Below are 21,986 nucleotides of genomic sequence, written 5' to 3'. Positions count from 1 at the left end.
GAGAGAGAGAGAGAGTAACATCAACGTGAGAGAGAAATATCGATAGGTTGGTTGCCTCTGGCACATGGCATGCAACCCAGGCATGTATCCTGACGGAGAATCAAACCGGTGACCTTTCACTCTGCAGGACAAGGCTAAACCAACTGAGCCACGCCAGTCAGAGCCTAACCCAGACTTTTTAAAAAAGTCTGAGATAAGAATGTCATCATATCTGTTTTGAAAAGTAAATCTGGTATCAAATCAAAGGAGGGACTTCAGTATGTAGGAGAAAGATATAAAGGGAGAGAGTAAGTTAGTAAATAAGCTTTTCTATAGGCAAGGAGAGGCCAAGAAGGCCCCCAATAAGATAGAGATAGGCGAATTCTAGAGACACTAAAGAGTTGCCATCAATCAACACAACTTGATTACCCAACAAATATAAGAAATGAAGAAAGAAATATTCCAAGATTTTCAACCTCATACAATTGTATAATAGATCACAGTAACTAAAATAAATTTTAGAATAGGAACAGTACATTTGGGTTGGTAGAGAGAAATGAGTTAGGTTTAGCCACGATGAATTTGATGCTGCCTACCGGGACATCTAAATGAATATATCCTGCAAGGTGGGCCTAAAGTTCAAGAAAGTGGTACTACATTAAAGAAATGGTGTATGTGGACCTCATCCAAATACACTGAATAATTGAAATGTAGAACAGAAGAGAACACAGAACAAAACCCTAGGGAACACTACAGCATAATTTAGGTACTATATAGTAAGCTAAGGTTTTGACTTAAACCCAATAAATGACATCTTTATGAAACAGATGGCATTAACTCCATTTTTCAGATAAGTAAAATAAAACTCAAACAAAAGACAGCAACATGATTAATCCTGAAAGCTATGGAAAGTCACTGAAATATTTTATGTAGGGAAATGGCGAGTATTGATAAATTTTATATTATAAAATTCATTCAGGGGAAAACCTTAAAGATGATTTAAGAAGATGTTATAAAAATCCAGGGGAAAAGTGACAAAACCCAAACTAAAGGAGTATTGCTAGATGAAGGAAAAGACATGAGGGATACATACAAGACAGAATACAGGAAAATACAGAAGGCAGAACAGAGTAATTCTTGCTATTAGAATTACTAAGCAGGTAGAGCAAATAAACTCAAGTAAATGGTGGTGTCATTTCCAGAAAAAGGAAATTGGCCATACATAGGTTTTCCCAGGATTAAGTTACTCAAAAATAAGAAATTTTTTATTTTTACTTAAAAAAATTTCTCCCTTCTGACTTTTCAACTATAAATTAATAAATAGGACCTAAAATTTATTACATTATATATATATATATGTGTGTATATATATATATATATATCTTCTTTAACTTTCTTACCAGTTAAATCTCACCAATCCAGAATCTTCCCGTGGGTGTATGTTTTATTTCTGTACCTCTTAGAGATCTTTTCAAATGTTATCTTCTCAGCAAATACCCAGACTACCCACTCTATTTTAAGTTGTGTTCCCACTCTCTATTCCCTTTCCCTGATTTATTTTCCTCCATAGAATGTATCTCCTCATTTGCAATATATATATTTTACTTATTTATCATTGCCTACAAGAAGAGCACAGCTCTCTGTGTAGGATTTTTTGTCTTCCCTTTATTTTCCTGTCCTTTTTCCCTACTGCTGCATCCCCAGTATCAGTACCCTGATCACCAGGCCTGTACATGTTTTTCAAAAAGCTTATTGTTTATACTATCACACAACCAGACAGCCTTCAGTCTGATGAGAACAGTGTGTAAGGAGGGCTCTCTGACTGGGCAGATTGTTTAACGCTTCTATCATTCTCAGAACTGTGGACAATAGGGGAGTAGTTTCATTGCCCAGAATTTGTACAATAACATCCCTATAATGTTATTATTAAGTGCTCATGCAATTATGATGATATCAGATAATGGATACATAAAATATGCAAAGTTCAATACCTAAAGATTACACATACACATTTACAGAACAATGCATACTGAAATTAAAAGTACACATGTGATGTTTTGAGAAGATCACAGAAATAAAGAAAAGAAAGCAGTTAGTTTATTCTCCAGAAAACTAACACTCAAAACTTACTAGCAAAAAAAAGTGGAGGGAAACTTGCACATCTCTAACTAATTCAGACTTCTTTTCTCCTCTAAACTTGATGTAAATTAGCACATGTGGCTGGATTTTTGAAAGAATAGGTTGTGTGCTGAGGTTAGAAACCACAAACCTTGATTAGTTATTCTTTTCTCGCATTCCACACAGCACTAATTCATTAACGGTCTGCTGAAGTTTCACAATCTAATGAAATATATTGGGAGTGGGGGACACAGGGAGTTTTGATAGTTGTTTTGCAGTGATTTTTTTCAGTGGACATAATATCTGTATTTTTAATATTTGATAATTGAATGTACTGAATTTTAGCACTACATTTTTTGAAAGAACTTTGGTGTCAACAGGCTGGTCTCTGGCAAAAAAAAAAAAGAGGTTAACAGAAGTGGAAAGAGAATAAAGACTAAAATCTCTGCTTTCAACAAAGTATACATTATGATGACGTATTTATTAAAATTATTTTCATTACAGTGAAATAAATTTGATTTGCAGCTTCAAGATCTACTAAACTCCTATTTAAAGATAAACACTTGAACACATTCTAAAGCTGAACACAAATTATTTCTGATTTATCCCTGGCAGTTTTCTTCATTAATTTCACTGCAAGATCCAAGACACAGAAGAAAAGTCAGATGACCTTCAGTAGATAAGTCTATCCACTGGTCTGTGTAACTCATATGAAGGGATAGTTTAATACCCAACAGATTTATAAACACAAAAAAGATAAAAGTGAAACATTCATTAATCAAAGAATAAATGTTCTCTGAGACATAAAAAGTCATTTAGTAAGACTGCCATCATTGTTGAAGGCTGACTCCCAACATCAACAGGAAGGATGCTGGAAACAGCATTGTGTGGAAACTATGGAAGATCATGGCATCTGACCTGCCTCAGGTGGAGCACAATGGAAAACAATATGCAGTCTGAGGTTAAGATGCTGTCACATAACACTGAGGAGCTGAGATACTCTGGAAAAACTCATGTGATGAACTCAAAGATTTAGCGTACAGAAACAAAAGACAACAGAGTTACTGCCATTGAGAAGACAACTACTAACTACTGGCCTCAATTATGATGCTTCTATTCTTCACAACTATTATAAACCTCCCCAGATCATTTCTCCTCTTTTTGACTCCCAATTTCCCAAATAAATCCCAAAGTAGCAGATGGCTAGACAGGCATAAATACATTTGAGGCAATATAGTGTTAGTGATAAAGAGCACAGACTTTGAAGCTACAACACTTACGTCTAAATACTGAGCCACTTACTAGTGTGACTATGAATAAGTTACTTGGCCTCTCTCTGCTGCAGTTTATATAGTAACTGTAACTAACTACCTTACAGGGTTGCTACAGGGATTAAAGGAATTTGAAAAAGTGCTTAGAATAGCATTTTGAACTGCATAAATATTTACAATGACACAAATGATGACAATGACACACCGTCAAAACTAAATATTTTTAAAACTCTCCTCAAACCTGTATATGAGCCACTATTTTCCAGGTTTTAAAAACTTGAACTCATAAAATCCTCCAAACAATTAAAGAAGGTATTTTTTATTACAATTTTAAAATAAGTTCTAAAGAAAAACTAGAAACTTGCTGCACTAAGCAATCCAATTAGAACATAGTCCAGCATGCAAATTACACAACAGGCTGACTCTAAATCCACTAATTTGCTCTGCTCTGCAAAAGTGTTTCCCTGTAAGAGATTAAAAGAAAATTTATGCAGCAGTTACTAGAAGTTAAACTCTGGGTAAAAAGTATATTATTACCCAAATATAAAAAATTAAAAATCACTTAATACATAATATATATTATTTATGCAATATATAAACTCACTTTATATTTATATATATAAAATCACTTAAAATATTAGAAAGTAAAAATTTGGTAATAGAAAAAATATATTAATGATAATAGAAGCTGTCCTTTATTAATTTTCCCATGAGGTGGGTACTAATCCAAACATTTAATATGCATGATCTCACTTAATCCTAGGAAATAATTACTACTGTGATCTCATTCTATGGATGAGGAAACAGGTTTTGGAGGTATTAAATAACTAATGTAAGTCATATAGCTGAAGAGAGGTGAAGCCGACATTCAATTCCAGGTCTATCTGATGCCAAAGCCTAATCCTTTATCCACTATTCATGCTGCCCATGTATTATTGACATGTATTAAAACCCAAAAGCATCAACTTAACATGTCTAAGAACACTCAAGTTAAAAATAAAAATAATGTTCTTTATTAGTTCTCTAGCCTAACACACACAGTTAAGTGGTGTCCCCTAAAGTCACTTTAAAAAAAAAACATTTTTGGAACACAAAAGTGATTTCCAAAATACTATTTCAAAATACTGTGTGTGTGTGTGTGTGTGTGTGTGTGAACTGTTAGTGACTAACAATTGTGACTAATTGTTAGTCACTAACATGAGTGACTAAGTCATGTTAGTGAGTTGAAATAAAGAAAATAGTATTTTTCAAGGGATGTTTCAGGAGATGTTATTTCCCTACCCAGCCCATCTATAGTAGTATAAATTAATCCAGTTAAGTTCAGGTTATCCTGATTATTGCTTTTTATTGACAGAAGCATATCAAAATTCAGCAACACAAAGGGTTAAGTTGCAGTAGTTAAAATGCACAAGTAAATGATATTTTGACACTGATTACAAGTTCTTCAAAAGGTTCACAAATTATTTAGAATGAAAAATATACTAAGCTTTATACTACCCATAAAATGAATTAAAAATTTCTAAATACATCAACTCCGTATCACAATGTCCATACCATTTTAACATTGATTTTTCTGCCAAAAAGGTTTTTGTAGTAAAGATTTTTATTGAAAAATAATCAAATTAAATTCCATCACTAAAAAATTTCTATTCTTCACAAAAGATTTCCAAATCTCAGAACACTTCAATTAACACTATATTAATTACAGAAAGAAGTGACTATATAGCATCAAGAAAAATCTAGATAGTTCCCTACAATCTATGAAAAAGGAAAACAAAGCTACATGACATTTTCCCAAAGTTTATTCTCAAGAATATTATTAACAAGTGTTATTTGAAGAAACACTTTCATAATGCCATCTTAAGAAGTATGGCCTTCTCTTTAGATTTTTCCAATACGTGGGTTTTTTTATTCCACAAGTGAATATTGGGTTGGCAAAAAAGCCATTTAATTTTTTCTTTAAAATAAAAGACACATTTTTCATTTTCACCAGTAACTTTATTGATTTGGATATCTTGAGTATGTCAGCTATTTCCCACTATTGGCTTCTAGTGGGTAGAGGCCAGGGGTGCTGCTAAACATCTTCCAATGCATAAGACAGCCCCACAGCAAAGAATTACTTGGCCAAAATATCAACAGTACCAAGAAACTTTGCAAACCACTTTTGATACATTTGATCAGTCACAGAACCTTCTCCATACACTGGGCAAATCTTTTTTGTTTTTTTTTTGTATTTCAATTGTGTTTTTACCTTTCTTAAAATAATAAAGCATAATATGCTAAAAATGTTGCATATTTTCTCCCACCTTCAATATTAAAATGACTGCACAAAAATTCATCAATTTTAATAAGCTGTTTTTAAATGCACGCTGATATGACAGCTGTCACAATAAAAATCCAACAAAATTGTTTCAAATGAAGTTAAAGACAACTAAGCACTACTAGAGCCACTGTACAGAAAAAACTAAATTAACTTTTTGGCCAACCCAATATAATGCATGGTTATCAAAAATTTTGGAAAATTCAGGAGTTGAAAAAAGCTGAAAAATTACTACAATTCTACCATTTAGGCACAATGACAATATATATCGTTCTAGCTTTTTTCTCTAGATGATTTTTGTTGTTTTGTTTCACAAAGTTGTGGTCATATTACATACATAACCCTGTGTGACTTGTTTTTTCACTAGGCATTATATGATCAGATCCTCAAGTTTATAAATTTTTCTGAGACATTTTATTTAATGATGCATATTATTTAAGAATATACCACAGTTGATTTACAAACCAAATCTCTATTATTCCACCTCTGTGTATATTTACTAGAAGTGTATCTATTTCAAAGTTTCTCCAGAACCATTTTTTTTTAAAGATTTTATTTATTTATTTGTAGAGAGAAGGGAAGGGAGGGAGAAAGAGGGGGAGAAAACATCAATGTGTGGTTGCATCTCATGCATCCTCCACTGGGGACCTGGCCTGCAACCCAGGCATGTGCCCTCACTGGGAATCAAACCAGTGACCCTTTGGTTTATGGGATGGCGCTCAATCCACTGAGCTACACCAGCCAGGGCTCTCCAAAACTGTTTTTATATGCTAAAAAGGGCAGTGTTTTTTTTTTTAATTGTTGTATTTAATGTTTTGCTTTGAGTTATTAATGCTTAGTTTGAGTTACTAATTAACATAGACTTCTCTTGTATTTGTTAGTTATATTTCCTCTTATGAGACTGCTTTTACCTATTTATCTTTTGAAATGTTATTGTTTCCTAGCTATTCAAATGACTCCTTTATAAAAAACAGTAAGCCTTGGTCCTATTTCCTGCAAAATTTTCCCCGTTTTCTTACTTGCCCTTTTATTGTTGCTCTTTTTTCCTTTCTGAGAAATTCTGAGAAATTTACATGTTCATAGAATGAAATCTATTTTCCCTTTAATTTCTTACACACATAATAAACTCTGGCTGTCTTCCACTATCTATAAATGTGATATTCATTTATATTCTCATACCCTTTAAAGACCTGATCTATTTTTAAAAAAAGATTTTAGGCTTTAAAATCATGTTCTTTTATTTTAAAAGTTCTTTCAATAAAATGTTCTTTCATTTGAAAAGTAAGGTTAAAAATGTAATAAAAAATAAACAATGCCAAAAATACAGAACAACATAGTTTAAAGATCAAAAGTCCATGTTCTACCCTGGCCCACCATCCCGCACACAAAAGGTTGCAGGTTTCGATCCTCAGAAGGGACATGTATGGGAGGGCAACTGATTGATGTTTTTCTTGAAAATCCATCTTTGTCCCTGTCTCTCCCTCCATTCCTCTCTCTCCAAAATCAATAAAAACGTATCCATGGGTGATGATTAAAAAAAAAAAAAGCCCATGTTCCCTCAAATTATTTTCTATTTACATACAAAAAAATATACAAGAGCCCTGGCTGGTATGGCTCAGTGGACTAAGCACCAGCCTATGAAACAAGGGGTTGCTGGTTCAATTCCCAGTCAGGGCACACGCTTGGGTTGTGGGCCAGGTCCCTGGTTGGGGGAGGAGGGCGCGTGAGAGGTATCCACACATTGATGTTTCTCTCCCTCTCTTTCTCCCTCCCTTCCCCTCTGTCTAAAAATAAATAAATTAATATTTTAAAAATATATATATAAGAAAAAGTGCTATTTTAGCTTACTAAGACGTTTCACCTCTTCCCCCAAGATGGTTTAGCTTCACCTTGATAAGGATGCGAGACTGCTAGACCTGGAGTATATCAGTAGTAATTCTGAATGTCCAAGAAGAGATATAGTACATTTATCCAACACTCCCAGATTTATTTAACACAATTCTTTATTCATATAATTACAGTTCAAAGACTTGATAATTTTTGAAACTCTACTTTGAAAATGCTTGTTTAGCTTATTTTAATCACTTCAGACATCCCAGAACTGTAATGTTTTTGTAAATACAAAGTATGTATATCACATATTAAAAGAATGAAAGACAAACTTACTTGGGATACACTGGTTCATAAAGATACTTGTCCCCTCTTGTAGGTGTTATATGAAAAAACAAGATGTAGCCATTTGCCGTCTGAAAGATAAATTTTATTTACCATGAATTAAAGTATAAGGCTATGACTGTAATCCTAAATTTTAATTTTATATATTTTTAATTTGGAAACACTCACTCCTTAGAACCCTGTTTTGAAAAGCTACAGTCTGATTACACAAATTTTTTAAATGACTTTATTTTAAAATAAACCAATTTGTTTAATAACCCACAAAAACATTTTTTTGTTTTTATGAAAATATTTCACGCACATGTCACTGAAATCATAGTTCATACTATATTGAAGACATCAGTACTCTAAAATAACTGTATTATGGAATAATAGATAACGATTTTAGAAAATTTACACAACTTCTGGAACTCTGCAATAATATGGCAAATATTCTTTTCCAAATTTTTAAAACGTCACCAAGTAGTAACAGTATGATGAAATTGTTAACTCTACTCAAATTTTGTACAGTGCAACTTCAGAATAACATAAATATTTCAAAATCAATTAAATGGTCTCTGACATACTATATAATATACCCTGTGACACAGAAGAAGAACAGAGCAAATCTTCAATTGCCAAAATTTGAACATTAGTTTATTTCTCTAAGTTAACAAAATGTTTTAAAAACATAACCTGTATTAAAACAATGCCATTATATGATCATGGCACATTATTTGTGACTTGTGAAGCTCAAACAATCATTTCACATTTATATAAATATAGAAAATACTTTATGTAGCTGTTCCTAACCAAACATTTTTGGGCATAACAGAGTAAAGTGGCAAATGTTTTGCCTAAACTACTTTATACTAATACTGTATTCTTACATTTTAGAAGCAGGTAGGCTTTTGCCCAAAGTAGAACCAAAGATAACTGAAAAAAGCCATTCAAGGTTTCAAATTTCTTCCCAGTACTGACTTTCTGTTTTTTACTTAAAGGAACGCCAGAGAAAACATTTAATTTCTTTAGAAAAGCCAGGGTTTTTTTTTTTTTTTTAAGCTATAAACTTTACTATTTCATAATGTATTCCAAATCTAGTTCAACATACTGTGATACCTAAGGGAAAAAAGTTAAGATTATTTCAAACAAGACTATCATTCTAATTCCTCCTGTGCAATTGTATATTCCTCTAATGTGGAAAATATGGAATCAAAAGGCAAAGGAATTCAATCAAACCATATCAAGTTTTACAAACATTATGGTGCCTATTCAGATTAGCAACTATTTAGGATTTGTAAACTCTACTGTTACTTTATATAGATAGGCTAGGGAAGTAAAATAATATGGTCTAGTACTTATATGAATAACATACAAATGTTGTCCGGAATAACAGTCACTCAAGGTCAAAAGTTCAACATTTCAGAGTATCAGATGCTAATAGTATACTCAGAAATTTAGCAAGTACTTAGAAGACTACAATGCCAGGGAAAATATAGCTTCATTTTGCAGAAATTTTGCATACAAGTGTACTAGATGAAATTACAAATAGTGGCTTCATTTACTATTTTGTTATTCTGTATCAATCATCTTTACTAAGTTTCTATGGCTTTGCATGTATATTAAAATGGTATATAACTTCCAAATCTCAATGACATTTATCATTGTTCTAAGACATAACTGTTTATGAAAATGTCTTAAAGTTTTGGTAATAAACAATCATCCTTAAAAACTAGCATCTTTACTTAACTATACCAAATCTGTTATTATGCAGTGTTACAATGGCCCCTCTCTTCCTAGCCCAAAATACTGCAAATAAGCACATAACTATTGCTTAATCTGTAGGCAACAGTCATAATACTTTCCTCTAGTATTCACACACACCCCAAAACTACACTAATTTTTTTAAATTAAATGAAAAAGTAAAATAAACTACCTCATAGCTCTCTTTCCTGTTATCATCCTGTATCTTTAATTTCTTTTCTTTCTCCAATGCACACTACTAGATTATATGGCTTTAAACACAGAGGTCCAACAATTTCTGTAGCCAACTTAAATGATGAGTCTTCATGTCCCTTCCTTTGTATTTCCATGACTTAGGATCATAGGTATATATGGATATAAGCTTTAAAGAGGATAAAAGAAGGAAATCACTACTTAAATAAAGTATGGAACAGACTTGTCAATGTTAGTGCCACTTAGAAGAAAAAGAACTACAAACAACATTTTAAAAGGACATCAAAAATTCAGTCAGAGAGGTATGAATATTAAAGTTCAACACACTTTTTTCAATTGCCAATCTGGTAATGGAGATTCAAAAAAAAACCCTATGCAAATTACCTCAACTAATTCCACATTTTAAAAAAGAAGACTTTGAAATCTGGAGGTGGTGGTGGTGGTTGATGATATTACTATTAATTGCTTGTTTGTGTTTTTCTTTTTTAGGCATTTGGGAAGTTTTCCCTTGCTACCCCGAATTAAATTATTTTATGATTGATGCATGACACATATACTATGAATAGTAATTTTCTGTAACAGGGACAATTTAAATCCAACCATGTCATGAGGCAAATCAACTGCTAAATGTAGGCAGCAATCCCAGTACCTCCCTCTACCATTCATTATCCAGTGCTTCTACCTCCCATTACTTCACTAGATACTTCAGAATTCCCACTGTTAGTGCATTTTTTCCCCTTACAATATACCCTTTTTATTATGCTGAACAGAACAGATTTATGCATCTGGCTCCAATGATCTAAATAACATGTCACAAAGATTTCTGTAACAACTTATAAGATAAGGACTTGATTTAGAGATGTACCTTCTATCCCATATACTGTCATGTCAGACTTCAAATAAGGCAGAAATAATGAACTAGCACTTATACATTCTTTATACTGGTTTGTAAATGGTATTTTCTGTTTTTAGCTTTATTTATTACACATGGTCAAATACATAAAATTAATCACTCAGTCACACCACTAATAGCTAATATTTTTATATCTTTCAGACTTTGTACATTCACATACATAAATACACTTAATTGGGAAATGATAAAACAGTTGTAAATTGCACATACTCTCAAAAACAGGTGATGAATACCTTTTGACATAAACATCAAAAATCATTATTCCTAATACTATTACATTGTTTTATACCACAGCACTAGTTAAAAAAGGAAAACAGTTATCCCTTGTACACTGCATTCTTTTGCATGTCTTCAACGAACTGTGCTGGAACAACTGGATATCAATATGCAGAATGAAATTAGATCCATACCTTGCACCATATACACAAATTAATTCAAAATATATCACAGACCTAAATATAAAACCTAAATCATAAACTTCTAGGAAAAAACATAGAAGAAAATAGGAACCATGAGAGAACAAACTGATGAACTGGACTTTATCAAAATTAAGTACTTCAATCATTCAAAAAATAATGTTAAGACACTGACAAAACAAGTAACATGTATTAGGAGAAATTCTTTTGTAAAGCACGTGTGTAGTAAAGGAATTGTATCCAAAACATATCAGGGATTCTAGAAACCCAACAATAAGAAAAAAACCCAATAAATAAAATGGACAAATAATTTGAACAGAGACTTTACCACAGAAGACAAGCAAATAGACAAACGACAGATGTTCAACAACCGTCGTTAGAGAAGCGCAAATTAAAACTATAATGAGGTACCACCACACACTGTTAGAATGGCTAAAATTCAAAAGGAATACCATACCATAGCATATGTTGGCAAAGAAGGAGAATTCTCAGACACTGCTTGCAGAAATGTAAAATGGTACAACTACTTTGAAAAAAGTTTGGTATTTCCTTAAAAAGTTAAATATGCACCTATCTTATGATCCTGCTGTCCCATTCTTAGGTATTCACTCAAAAAGAAATGTGTATCCACGTAAGGATTTGTACATCAATGTTCAGGGCTTTTGGAACAGCCAAAAACTAGAAACAACTCAAATAACCATAAATAGATGAATGGATAAACCACTTTTGTTATATCCGTAAGATGGAATACTACTCAGAATGAACTGATTCCTGACAATATGCATGAAACTCAAAATAATTATGCTGAGTGAAACAAAAAAGAAAAAATAAGAGTATATATTGCAGGGGTGTCCAACCTTTTGGCATCTCTGGGCCACAATGTAAGAAGAGTTGTCTTGGGCCATGTACATTAAATACACAAACACTAACAAAACAAAACAAAAAACTCAATGTTTTAAGTAAATTTACAGTTTTGTGTTAGGCTGCATTCATAGCCATCCTGGACTGCATGCGGCCCATGGGCCGCAGGTTGGACACCCCTGATTATTTTATGATTCCATTTATATAAAACTCTAGAAAATGCAACCTAATCTGCAGTAACAGAAAGCAAGCCAGTGGTTGGTTCTGGAAGGAGATGGATCATAGCAGGAGGAATTACAAAAGGATACAAGGAAACTTGGGATGATGGGCAAGTTCACTATCTTGACTGTAGCGAAAGTTTCAAAATTTATCAAATGGCACACTTCAAATATGTGCAGTTTATTGTACTTCAACTTCTACCACCACATGACAAAGCCTCATCTAGCCTATGGGAGAATAAGAGGTCACCAAGAAACACAGAGTGGACAGCTATAGACAATTACCCAATATCTGACTGAGGGCATCAGGGACCATCAAGCACCACAGGAGCTGTCAAGTGACTAGCCACATCAGTGACTGCAGTGAGACCAGGAGAAGAACTGCTTGACCAAACCCAGAGCAAATCACAGGATAAAAGTGAACAATTGGGTTTTTCAGAGTTCTTAACTAAGATATGAAGACAATGGTTCAATAAATAATAAATGTGAAAAGTAACAATCCAAACAAAAATAGTATAACTTAAGGAAAGGTTAAGGATGCCGAATTATGGAGAAAAGAGCACAATTCAAAGAGATCCAGGTGAATCGCACAATAATCACGTCTGAAACAGTTTTGTCACACCAAGATGGAAGGAAAGAAATGAGATGAACGGGTACTGTGTACAGCACTGCACTGCTCTGCACCTTGCCATAGCCCACTCCATTAGAATACTCTGCTCTCAGCTGTTATTTGGTGACTATACATTAACATGTTGGAAGGAAAAAAATCACAATTAAAAAACAGGAATTCTAAATTAGACTGACATCTTTCCCTTATTCCCAAATAAATTATGTTCTAATTCATGTCACAGTAATTGAGTCTTCAGCAAAACCGACTACACTTTCATTTAGCTAGATGTGAAGGGGAATGAGTATTAAAGGTAGCAGTGGGAAATAAAGTTGGAATGACAGGTTGGGGCCGTATCACAGGAGACCCCGAATCTGAATACTATGCTAAGCAGTTTGAAACACATTTTGTATACAGTGGCAAGCCAAGGTTTGAAAATAGTAAGAGCTGTGGAGTTCGGGGCCAAGATGGAGGCATAGGTAGAAACCCTTCGCTTCCTCGCACAACCAAAAGGAGGATAACGACCAATCTAAAATCAATCAACAACCAGAAGTACCAGAAAATCAAACTGCACGGAACTCTGACAACCACAGAATTAAAGAAACAGTCGAACAGAACAACCAGACCAGTAGGACTGAGAACAGAGAAACCGGAGCGAGGCAGTGGACCGTGGAGGCAGGGCTGGCTGCGGCAAAGAGGCAGACTGCACGGAAGAGGCTGACTTAAGGGGACATGGACTCAGAGCTGACTGTGAACTACAACAGTTGCGGCAGCAGGATAAACTCCCAGTCTCACCCGAGAGTACGTTTGAAAGTGGGCTAGAGAGGAGCAAGCCAGCTGCATTCTTCCCTCTCTGGCCCCTCCCCCACAAGCAGCATTGTAGCACAACCAGGAGGGTTGTTGCCCTGCCTGGGTGAATACTTACTGCTCCGCCCCCTTACAACTTACAACTTAACGGGCCCAAACAAAGAAATAGGGCCAAAATGACAAAACAGAGCAAATCTTCAGAAAGAAAACTAAATGAGGAGGAGACAGCCAACCTATCTGATGGAGAATTGAAAGCCCTGGTAATCAAAATGCTCACAGAACTGAATGAGCTCAGTCGCAAAATGAAAGAACAAATGAAGGATACCCAGAGGGAAATAAAGCAAAATATTCAGGGAACCAACAGTGACAGGAAGGAAACCAGGACTCAAATCAACAATTTGGAACAAAAGGAAGACATAAACATCCAATTGGGACAGAATGAAGAAACAAGAATCCAAAAAAATGAAGAGAGGCTTGGGAACCTCTGGGACAACTTGAAACATTCCAATATCTGAATTATAGGGACCCGGAAGAAAAACAACAGCAAGAAATTGAAAACTTATCTGAACAAATAATGAAGGAAAACTTCCCCATTCAGGTGAAGGAAATAGGCGTCCAGGAAGTCCAGAAAGCCCAGAGAGTCCCAAAGAAGTGGGACCCAAAGAGGAACACACCAAGGCACATCATCATTAAGTTATGCAAGATTAAAGATAAGGAGAGAATCTTAAAAGCAGCAAGAGGAAAGGAAAGAGTTACCTACAAAGGAGTGCCCATAAGCCTATCAACTCATTTCTCAAAAGAAACCTTGGTCTGGAAAGAAGTATTTGAAGTCATGAAAGGCAAGGACCTAATTCCAAGAACACTCTCTCCAGCAACACTCTCATTTAGAATGGAAGAACAGATGAAGTGCTTCCCAGATAAGGTTAAGTTAAAGGAGTTCATCATCACCAAGCCATTATTATATGAAATGTTAAAGGGCATTACCTAAGAAAAGGAAGATCAAAAATATGAACAGTAAAATGACAACAAACTCACAACTATCAACAAATGGACCTAAAAAAATAAAAGAAAGAAAAGCAACGAAAACAAAAACTAAGCAAACAACTCGAACAGGAACAGAATCAGAGATATGGATATCACATGGAGGGTTTTCAGTGGGGAGGAGGAAGGGAGGAATGGGGGGGAAAGGTACAGGGAAGAAGAAGCATAATTGGTAGGCATTAAATAGATGGGGAGAGGTCAAAAATGGTGTAGGAAACAGAACTCAAAGAACTTAAATGGACAACCAATGGACATGAACTAAGGGTTGAGGGGTGCAGGGTGGACAGGGGGATAAAATTGGGAAAACTGTAATAGCATAATCAATAAAATATACTTAAAAAAAAGAGCTGTGACTTAGCTATGCACAATTAAGATGCATTTTGAGTGGGGAAAAAAACTAGCTAAAAGTTTTGAGTTCTGGATAAAACATTAAAAGGCCTCTACTAAGGTCATGGCAATGAGAATAAAGAGAGGAAGATGACAGTAAAGTAGAGACAGGACTTAGCAACATGTTAGTGACTAGATGGGAAAGCAGAATCAAAGGACTCCAGGGTTTCTTCCTATTATAAGGAAGGTTACAATAAAAATACTTAACCACATATAAATACACTGGTGCTACTATATCAGATACAGTCCTAGAAATGAGACAGTATTTAACAGTGCTCCTTGTGCCTGAATATCTATTCATTCTAAAATTTAGAAAAGCTGTAGGGATAATTATGGCCTGGTATCGTATTTACAAAAATGATATGCTACATCTGATATTCAGAGAAAACATTCTCCTAAACGCTATGAACCAATTCCTAAAATGGTAAAAGATTTTCTTTCCACACCCCATTGAAAACAATGTCAGTGAAATTCCTTTTTAAGGTCCAAGTTGATAAAGAGGTGGCTGGGGGTCTGTTGGTGGTACAGAAATAGAGTGCTGGATGTAACTGACATGTAAGAGCACACAATGATGATGCCTAGGTGGAAGAAGGAAGAAGTCAGTAAGAAAATTACATGGGGACAGCTGCTTCAACATGACTTAATCATTTGCAGTCATGCTTTATCACTCTAAGGTCATATAGTTGTATATCTTTGCCTACACATTCTATCAATGACTTTCTATAAAATCAAGTCCCAAAGCACCTCCTAGGTTCAGCTTTATTCCACAATACTTAGTAAAATTAAACAACCATGCTAAGAGTGAAAGACAGTAAAGCAGAACATTAAGACTTCAGAACTCCAGAACCAGGCTTCATGGGTTAGACTTCCATATTCAGCAATGTAATCTGAGGTATATAGTAGCTATGTAATCAATGGCAGTTTATTTAATCTCTCCATCTTTCCTCAACTGTGTGATGGGAATAATAAAATTACTTACATTTAGAGTATTTTAATGAAGAATTAATTTTTTTATATTTATTTTTTAGAGAGAGCCTTAAACAGCCTCTGGGACAACTTTAAGAGGTCCAACATTCACCTCATGGGGGGCCAGAAGGAGAAAAGAAAGAGCAAGAAATTAGAAATCTATCTGAAAAAATGGTGAAAGAAATTTTCCCTAATTTGGTGAAGGAAGTAGACATGAAAGTCCAGGAAGCACAGAGAGTCCCAATTATGATGGATGATGCAAACAGGCCCACTCCAAGACATATCATTATTAAAAGGCCAAAGGTTAAAAATAAAGACTCTTAAAAGCAAGAGAAAAGAAATTAGTTACCTGAAGGTTGCCAGATAGGAGTGGGGAGGAGAATGGGCGAAGAGATGAGGGGATTAAGAACAAATAGGTAGTTACAGAATAGTCACGGGGATGTAAAGTACAGCATAGAAAATGGAGAAGACAAAAAACTTACACGCATGACCCCTGGACATGAACAACAGTGGGGGAATTGTCTGAGGGAGTAGGGGGTGCTGGGTGGAAAAATCAGGACAACTATAATAGCATAATCAATAAAATATAATTTTTAAAGAGTACACTCATCTGTAAGTTAGAATACTATGCAATCAAAATCAAGTGACACAAGAATGAAGTTAGACAATGTTCATAATATGTCAAAAAAGCAGATTATGAAATTTTATGATAGCTTTCTATAAAGAAAAAATGTTTCAAATAATCTTTCTTATAAAGCTCACAGATTTATCAAATCTGTTCCATATCAACAAGTGACATCATCAGTCACTTATAGTGATATCATTTTGGATTTAAAAACAAATAGACTTAAGTACCTTTTCAAAATCCATGTGCTAGTAAATACAAGAGCATCTGAAAAATATATAAGAACATAAATAAAAATTAATTATTTTCTGTGAATGGTGGAACTATTGGTAATTTTTTTCACTTCTCTTGGTTTCCCAGGCTTCCTTCACCAAACATGTATCACCCTTGTAACGTAAAAATGAAAACTTTTGAAAATCCAATTCTCATAACCTTAAAACTCCTAGGAGACTACACAACAGTACATTCAGATGACCCTGGGTCTGGCAAAGACTTTTATATATAACACCAAAGGATGATCCATGAAAGAAAGAACTGAGAAGCCAAAAAAAACCTCTCTGAAAAGTATGTCAACAGTATGAAAAGATAAGTCACCGACTGGAAGAAAACAATTGCAAAATACATATCTGATAAAGGACTGCTATCCAAAATAAACAAAGAACTCTCCTAAAATTCAACAATAAGAAAACAATTTAAAAATGGGCCAAAGACCTTACCAGACACCTCATCGAAGATATACAAATGGCAAATAAGCATATAAAATATGCTCCACCTCATATGTCATCAGGAATATGCAAATTAAAAAAATGAGAAACTACCCTATACCTATCAGAATGGCCAAAATCCAAACCGTGACAACACCAAATGTTGCTGAAGATGTGCATCAACAGGAACTCTCATTCACTGTTGATGGGAATACAAAATGGTACAGCCAGTTTGGAAGAGTTTGGTGATTTCTTTCAAAATCATGCACAGTCTTACCATATGATGCAACAATCATGCTTATTGGTATCCAAAGGAATGGAAAACATGCCCACACAAAAACCTGCACATGATTGTTTATATAGCAGCTTTAACATAACTGCTAAAACTTAGAAGCCAAAACCAAGATGTTTTTCAGCAGGGCAATGAACCAAAAAACTGTAGTACATCCAGACAATGGAATATTATTCAGTCCTTACAAAAATGAGCTATCAAGCCATGAAAAGACATTGATGAACCTTAAATACTATTACTAAGTAAAAGAAGCCAATCTGAAAAGGCTACATAATACATAATTTCAATTATATGGTATTCTGGAAAAGGTAAAACTGTGAACACAATAAAAAAGATTACTGCTTGTCAGGGGTTATGAGAGATGAACAGATAAACAGGAGCACAAAGGACTTGGGTGGTGGGGGACGTAAAACTACTTTGTATATACTATAACGGTGGATACATGTCATTATAAATTTGTCCAAACCTACAGAAACACCAAGAGTAATAACCCCATAATATAAGCTATGGACTCTGGGTGATAAAGATGTGTGAATATAGGCTCATCAATTGTCAAATACACTACCTTGGTGGGAATGCTGATAATGGGGAAGGCTATGCATGTGTTGGAAAAGGGAGCATAAAGAAAATCTCCATACCTTCCCCCCAATTTTGCTGTGAATATAAAACTTGTCTTAAAAAAGTCTTTTTCATAAAGTCCACTTATGATCCTATATATGTATATTAAAATGCATGTCCTGGCTAGTGTGGCTCAGTTGGTTGGAGCATTGTCCCGTAAACCAAAAGGTCACTGGTTCAAGTCCCAGTCAAAGCAGATAACCAGGTTGCGAGTTCGATCCCTGGCTGGGGTACATACAAGAAGGCAACCAATAAATGTTTCTCTCCCACGTGTCTTTCTCTCTTTCTTCCCTCCCTCCTTCCCTCCTTTCTTTTTCTTCCTCTCTAAAAGCAATGTGAAAACATCCTTGGGTGAGAATAAAAAAATCTGTTATCAGCTAAAACATTAATTCATGTTTTTAATTCTACAAATAGAGATGAATTAACTTGAATCCCATCAGCATTTACTCAGTATACTTAATAGAAGCCAGACAACAGTAACTAAAATTAAATTCATCATGACATCTTCACAAGGTTTCAGAAAAAGACAATAAGCATTAACCAAGTGAAATAAAAATTGTATTTTCAATAGCCAAAAACAGTAAATTGTTTTTATCCTCTTATGTACACATTTTAATTTCTCCAACCTGAGGACAGGAATAATTACTTCTAACTTCTCTGCTTTCCTTTTTTTTTTCTTTTTTTTCCCAAACCTCATCCGGGGACATTTTTTTCATTGCTTTTAGAGAGAAGGGAAGAGACAGAGAGAAACATAGATGCAAGAGAGAAGCAGTGATTGGTTGCCTCCTGTATACGCCCAGATGGGAATCGATCCCACAACCTAGTTATGTGCTCTGATAGGAAATCGAACCTGCAATATTTTGGTTATGGGATAACACTCCAACCAACTGAGCCTGACTTCTTTGCTTTCTATATATTTAGTAAAGTGTAAAAGTTTAATAAATTAATGTGAAATTATTTCTGCTCTAAAAAGAAAACTAATGGGCTGTTTCTCCTTTATTGAGGGTGTAGAGGCTATCTCTGATTCTGGTACCTGACCCTGAGGTTATTAGAGAAGGGGAATAGTGGCCCAGACTATAACAGCTCCATAAAGGAGGTGGTTGGGGGATCCACGCTATAAATTGGTTGGTTTACATATAAAAGGTATACCAACAGATGAGTCCTTTACTCTCTGTAGGAATTGGCTAGCCCTGGGAGTCAGTCTTTCCAGGGTCAGTAAGACTCCAAAATGTCAAAGCATCAGAAATACAGAAAAATAAAAAGAAATAATTAAGGCTCTGGCCAGGTAGCTCAGCTGGTTAAGAGTATCATCTCCATATGCCAAGGCTGTGAGTTCGATTCTTGGTGAGGGCACCTACAAGAACCAACCAATGAAACATGAATAAGTGAAACAACAAATCGATGTCTTTCTCTCTCCCCCCAACTTCCTCTCGCTAAAATTGATAGAAAAAAAAAGAATGAACAGAAAGGGAAAACAAATTTTCATAAATTTTATTGTTATAAAATTCTAAATATAATCGTGATAAAAACTGAGTACAAATTTTCTTTGTAATACACATCCATGGAAGAGAACGAAGTTTATTTTAAGGGGATAGCATTTTTGCTTAATTGGGGTTTAAGTTAGTGTTCCCTATCAAAATAGATTGCAAAGTTTCCCCTCTAATGAGATTTTGCAAATTTCATACTTGACAATGTCTTTTCCCACAAGTACTGTCAAATACTGACATCAATCCATGAGCATATCATTTTAAGTGACTATATGCAGCACTTGGTAGGCAATTATAGAAGTCTACCAGACTCTTCTCCTGATGTCTTTTTAACATTTCCTTACGTTGTAAATTAATTACTTCCTATTGAAGGTTAGGTAGAATGCTCCTCATTTTAACAATTAAATGGATTTTGAAGTATGGAAATTTCCTTTGCCACTGCACCAAGATCTGAAAATGGTATAGTTTGGCTCAGAAAATTTATCTGCTGCTAGTTTTTGTTGGAAATAGAAACCTTACTTGTTTTGTCTTAGCTTTTGAAAGCAGCGGAAGTATGAAAAGCAGTCTGACATTACTTGTGATTCAAACATTAGGTGTCATCAAATGACTTCACCATATATACATTTCACATATAAGCACTGTTTTGCTTTGTAGTTTCAGACTGAAGTTATTAGGCAACAGTACCAAGTACGCAGCCAAAGCTATCTTCCATGTCATTCTGTGTCTGCTATGTGTCTGCAGGTGGTTCTTCAAGTTGAAAAAATTTCTATCTCAGCCCCTGAGCTCAAAACATTTACAACAAACCTTTACCATTGACAGCTATGGGGTTGAGCAAATCAGGATATGCAGCTTCTATTTCTGACAATAACTTAAAGTAACCACAGGCTTTAAATGCTTACATGTGCACAAACTTTGTAAACTTGCCCAACTAAATAATAAATAAGCCTTTTTCTGTCCCACACATATCTTTACCATCATCAGATAAAACACACCTTAGTGGGTGGATTCTACTTCAGGTTGTACTGAATTAGTGTATCTCGGCTTTTTTGAAAATCTTTACACCTGAGCTGGCCTACCCATGCTGTATTCATAGGGAGTAATTCTCACGCATTTCACACTCTGCCCTGATTACTTAATCAAAAACTGAGGAGTACTGTATAACATTTGTCACTCCATCAGGAACCAAGCATTTGGTTGCACTTTTCATTTCTGTGAAGAATTTCTGGTACAATGATATATTTCCTTTTAAATTTTCTAATTTCTCTAACTATAAATTTCAATGAGTTGGAAATACTGTGATTAATACTTAACTAAGTACTAGGTTGGATAGTGTCAACTATATTCTTTTGGCTTCACTACAGTGTCACTGCATAATAAACATAGTATTTTGCCATCTGATTCAATATTAAAATAATCCACACACCAAAATCTATTTTTCCCCTCTTCTGACATTATAGGTATGCACTAGCAATAAAAATAATGTAAAATGTCACAATACGCAGATATGCATGGCATTGGAAACACTGAGTTTATAGTGTACTGAGCAGGAGAAAAGAATAGAAGTCCCAGTGTCACTGTCAGGACTATTCAAGTCACCTGCTGCAGCTTGAAAGCAACCATAGACAGTATGTAAATAAATTAGTATTTGCATGCTCTGAGAAATGTTATTTATAAGCAATAAAATTTAAATTCCACATAATTTTCAATTGCCAAGTACATTATCCCTCTTTGATTTTTTTAATCATTTACACACATAAAACTATTCTTAGCTCATAGTTAACACAAACAGGCAGCAGGGTAGATGTGGTGTGTAGCTGGCAGTCTGCAGGACCCCTACTGCGGGAAGACAAACTACTTAATATATTTGACCATGTGGATCATTTTCAGATGACTAATCCAGTCAGCATTATAGAGCATGAACTAGAAAAGGATAGATAACAGAGAGATAAGTTAGTGTAGTAGTTAAAGAGTATAGTAAATGGAATCTGAATACCTGGGTTTAAATTCCTCCTCTTCGATACACACCATCTATGTAACTTTGGATAAAACTTATTTTCTCAGAGTCTCAATATACTTCTCTACCATGAAGGATAATTGCATCTACTTAAAAGTGCTGACTTAAAAATTAAATGAGATGATCCACATAAACTAGTTATATTGGTAGAAGTACTTATGTAAAAGGTGCTCAGTAAATGTTAAACCATACATACGATGCTTATTAAAATTAGGTAAAAATGATAGTTCAA

General features: G+C 34.6%; 1 protein-coding gene across 3 annotated transcripts in view; it reads right to left on the bottom strand.

Annotated features, from left to right (window-relative positions):
* RIC1 (RIC1 homolog, RAB6A GEF complex partner 1) overlaps positions 1–21,986 on the bottom strand; it is a 139,311-nt gene that overhangs the window by 60,797 nt on the left and 56,528 nt on the right. For all 3 annotated transcript variants that reach the window (XM_024558371.4, XM_053924367.2, XM_024558372.4), the window contains one exon: positions 7,855–7,934. In XM_024558371.4, coding sequence (XP_024414139.2) covers positions 7,855–7,934 — 80 coding nt within the window. Of the gene's footprint in view, positions 1–7,854; positions 7,935–21,986 lie in introns of those variants that run through there.

Source organism: Desmodus rotundus, chromosome 1, assembly GCF_022682495.2.
Source record: "Desmodus rotundus isolate HL8 chromosome 1, HLdesRot8A.1, whole genome shotgun sequence".
NCBI lineage: Eukaryota > Metazoa > Chordata > Mammalia > Chiroptera > Phyllostomidae > Desmodus > Desmodus rotundus.
Note: the sequence above shows the minus strand (reverse complement) of the source record. Positions and strands in the feature narration are given on the sequence as shown.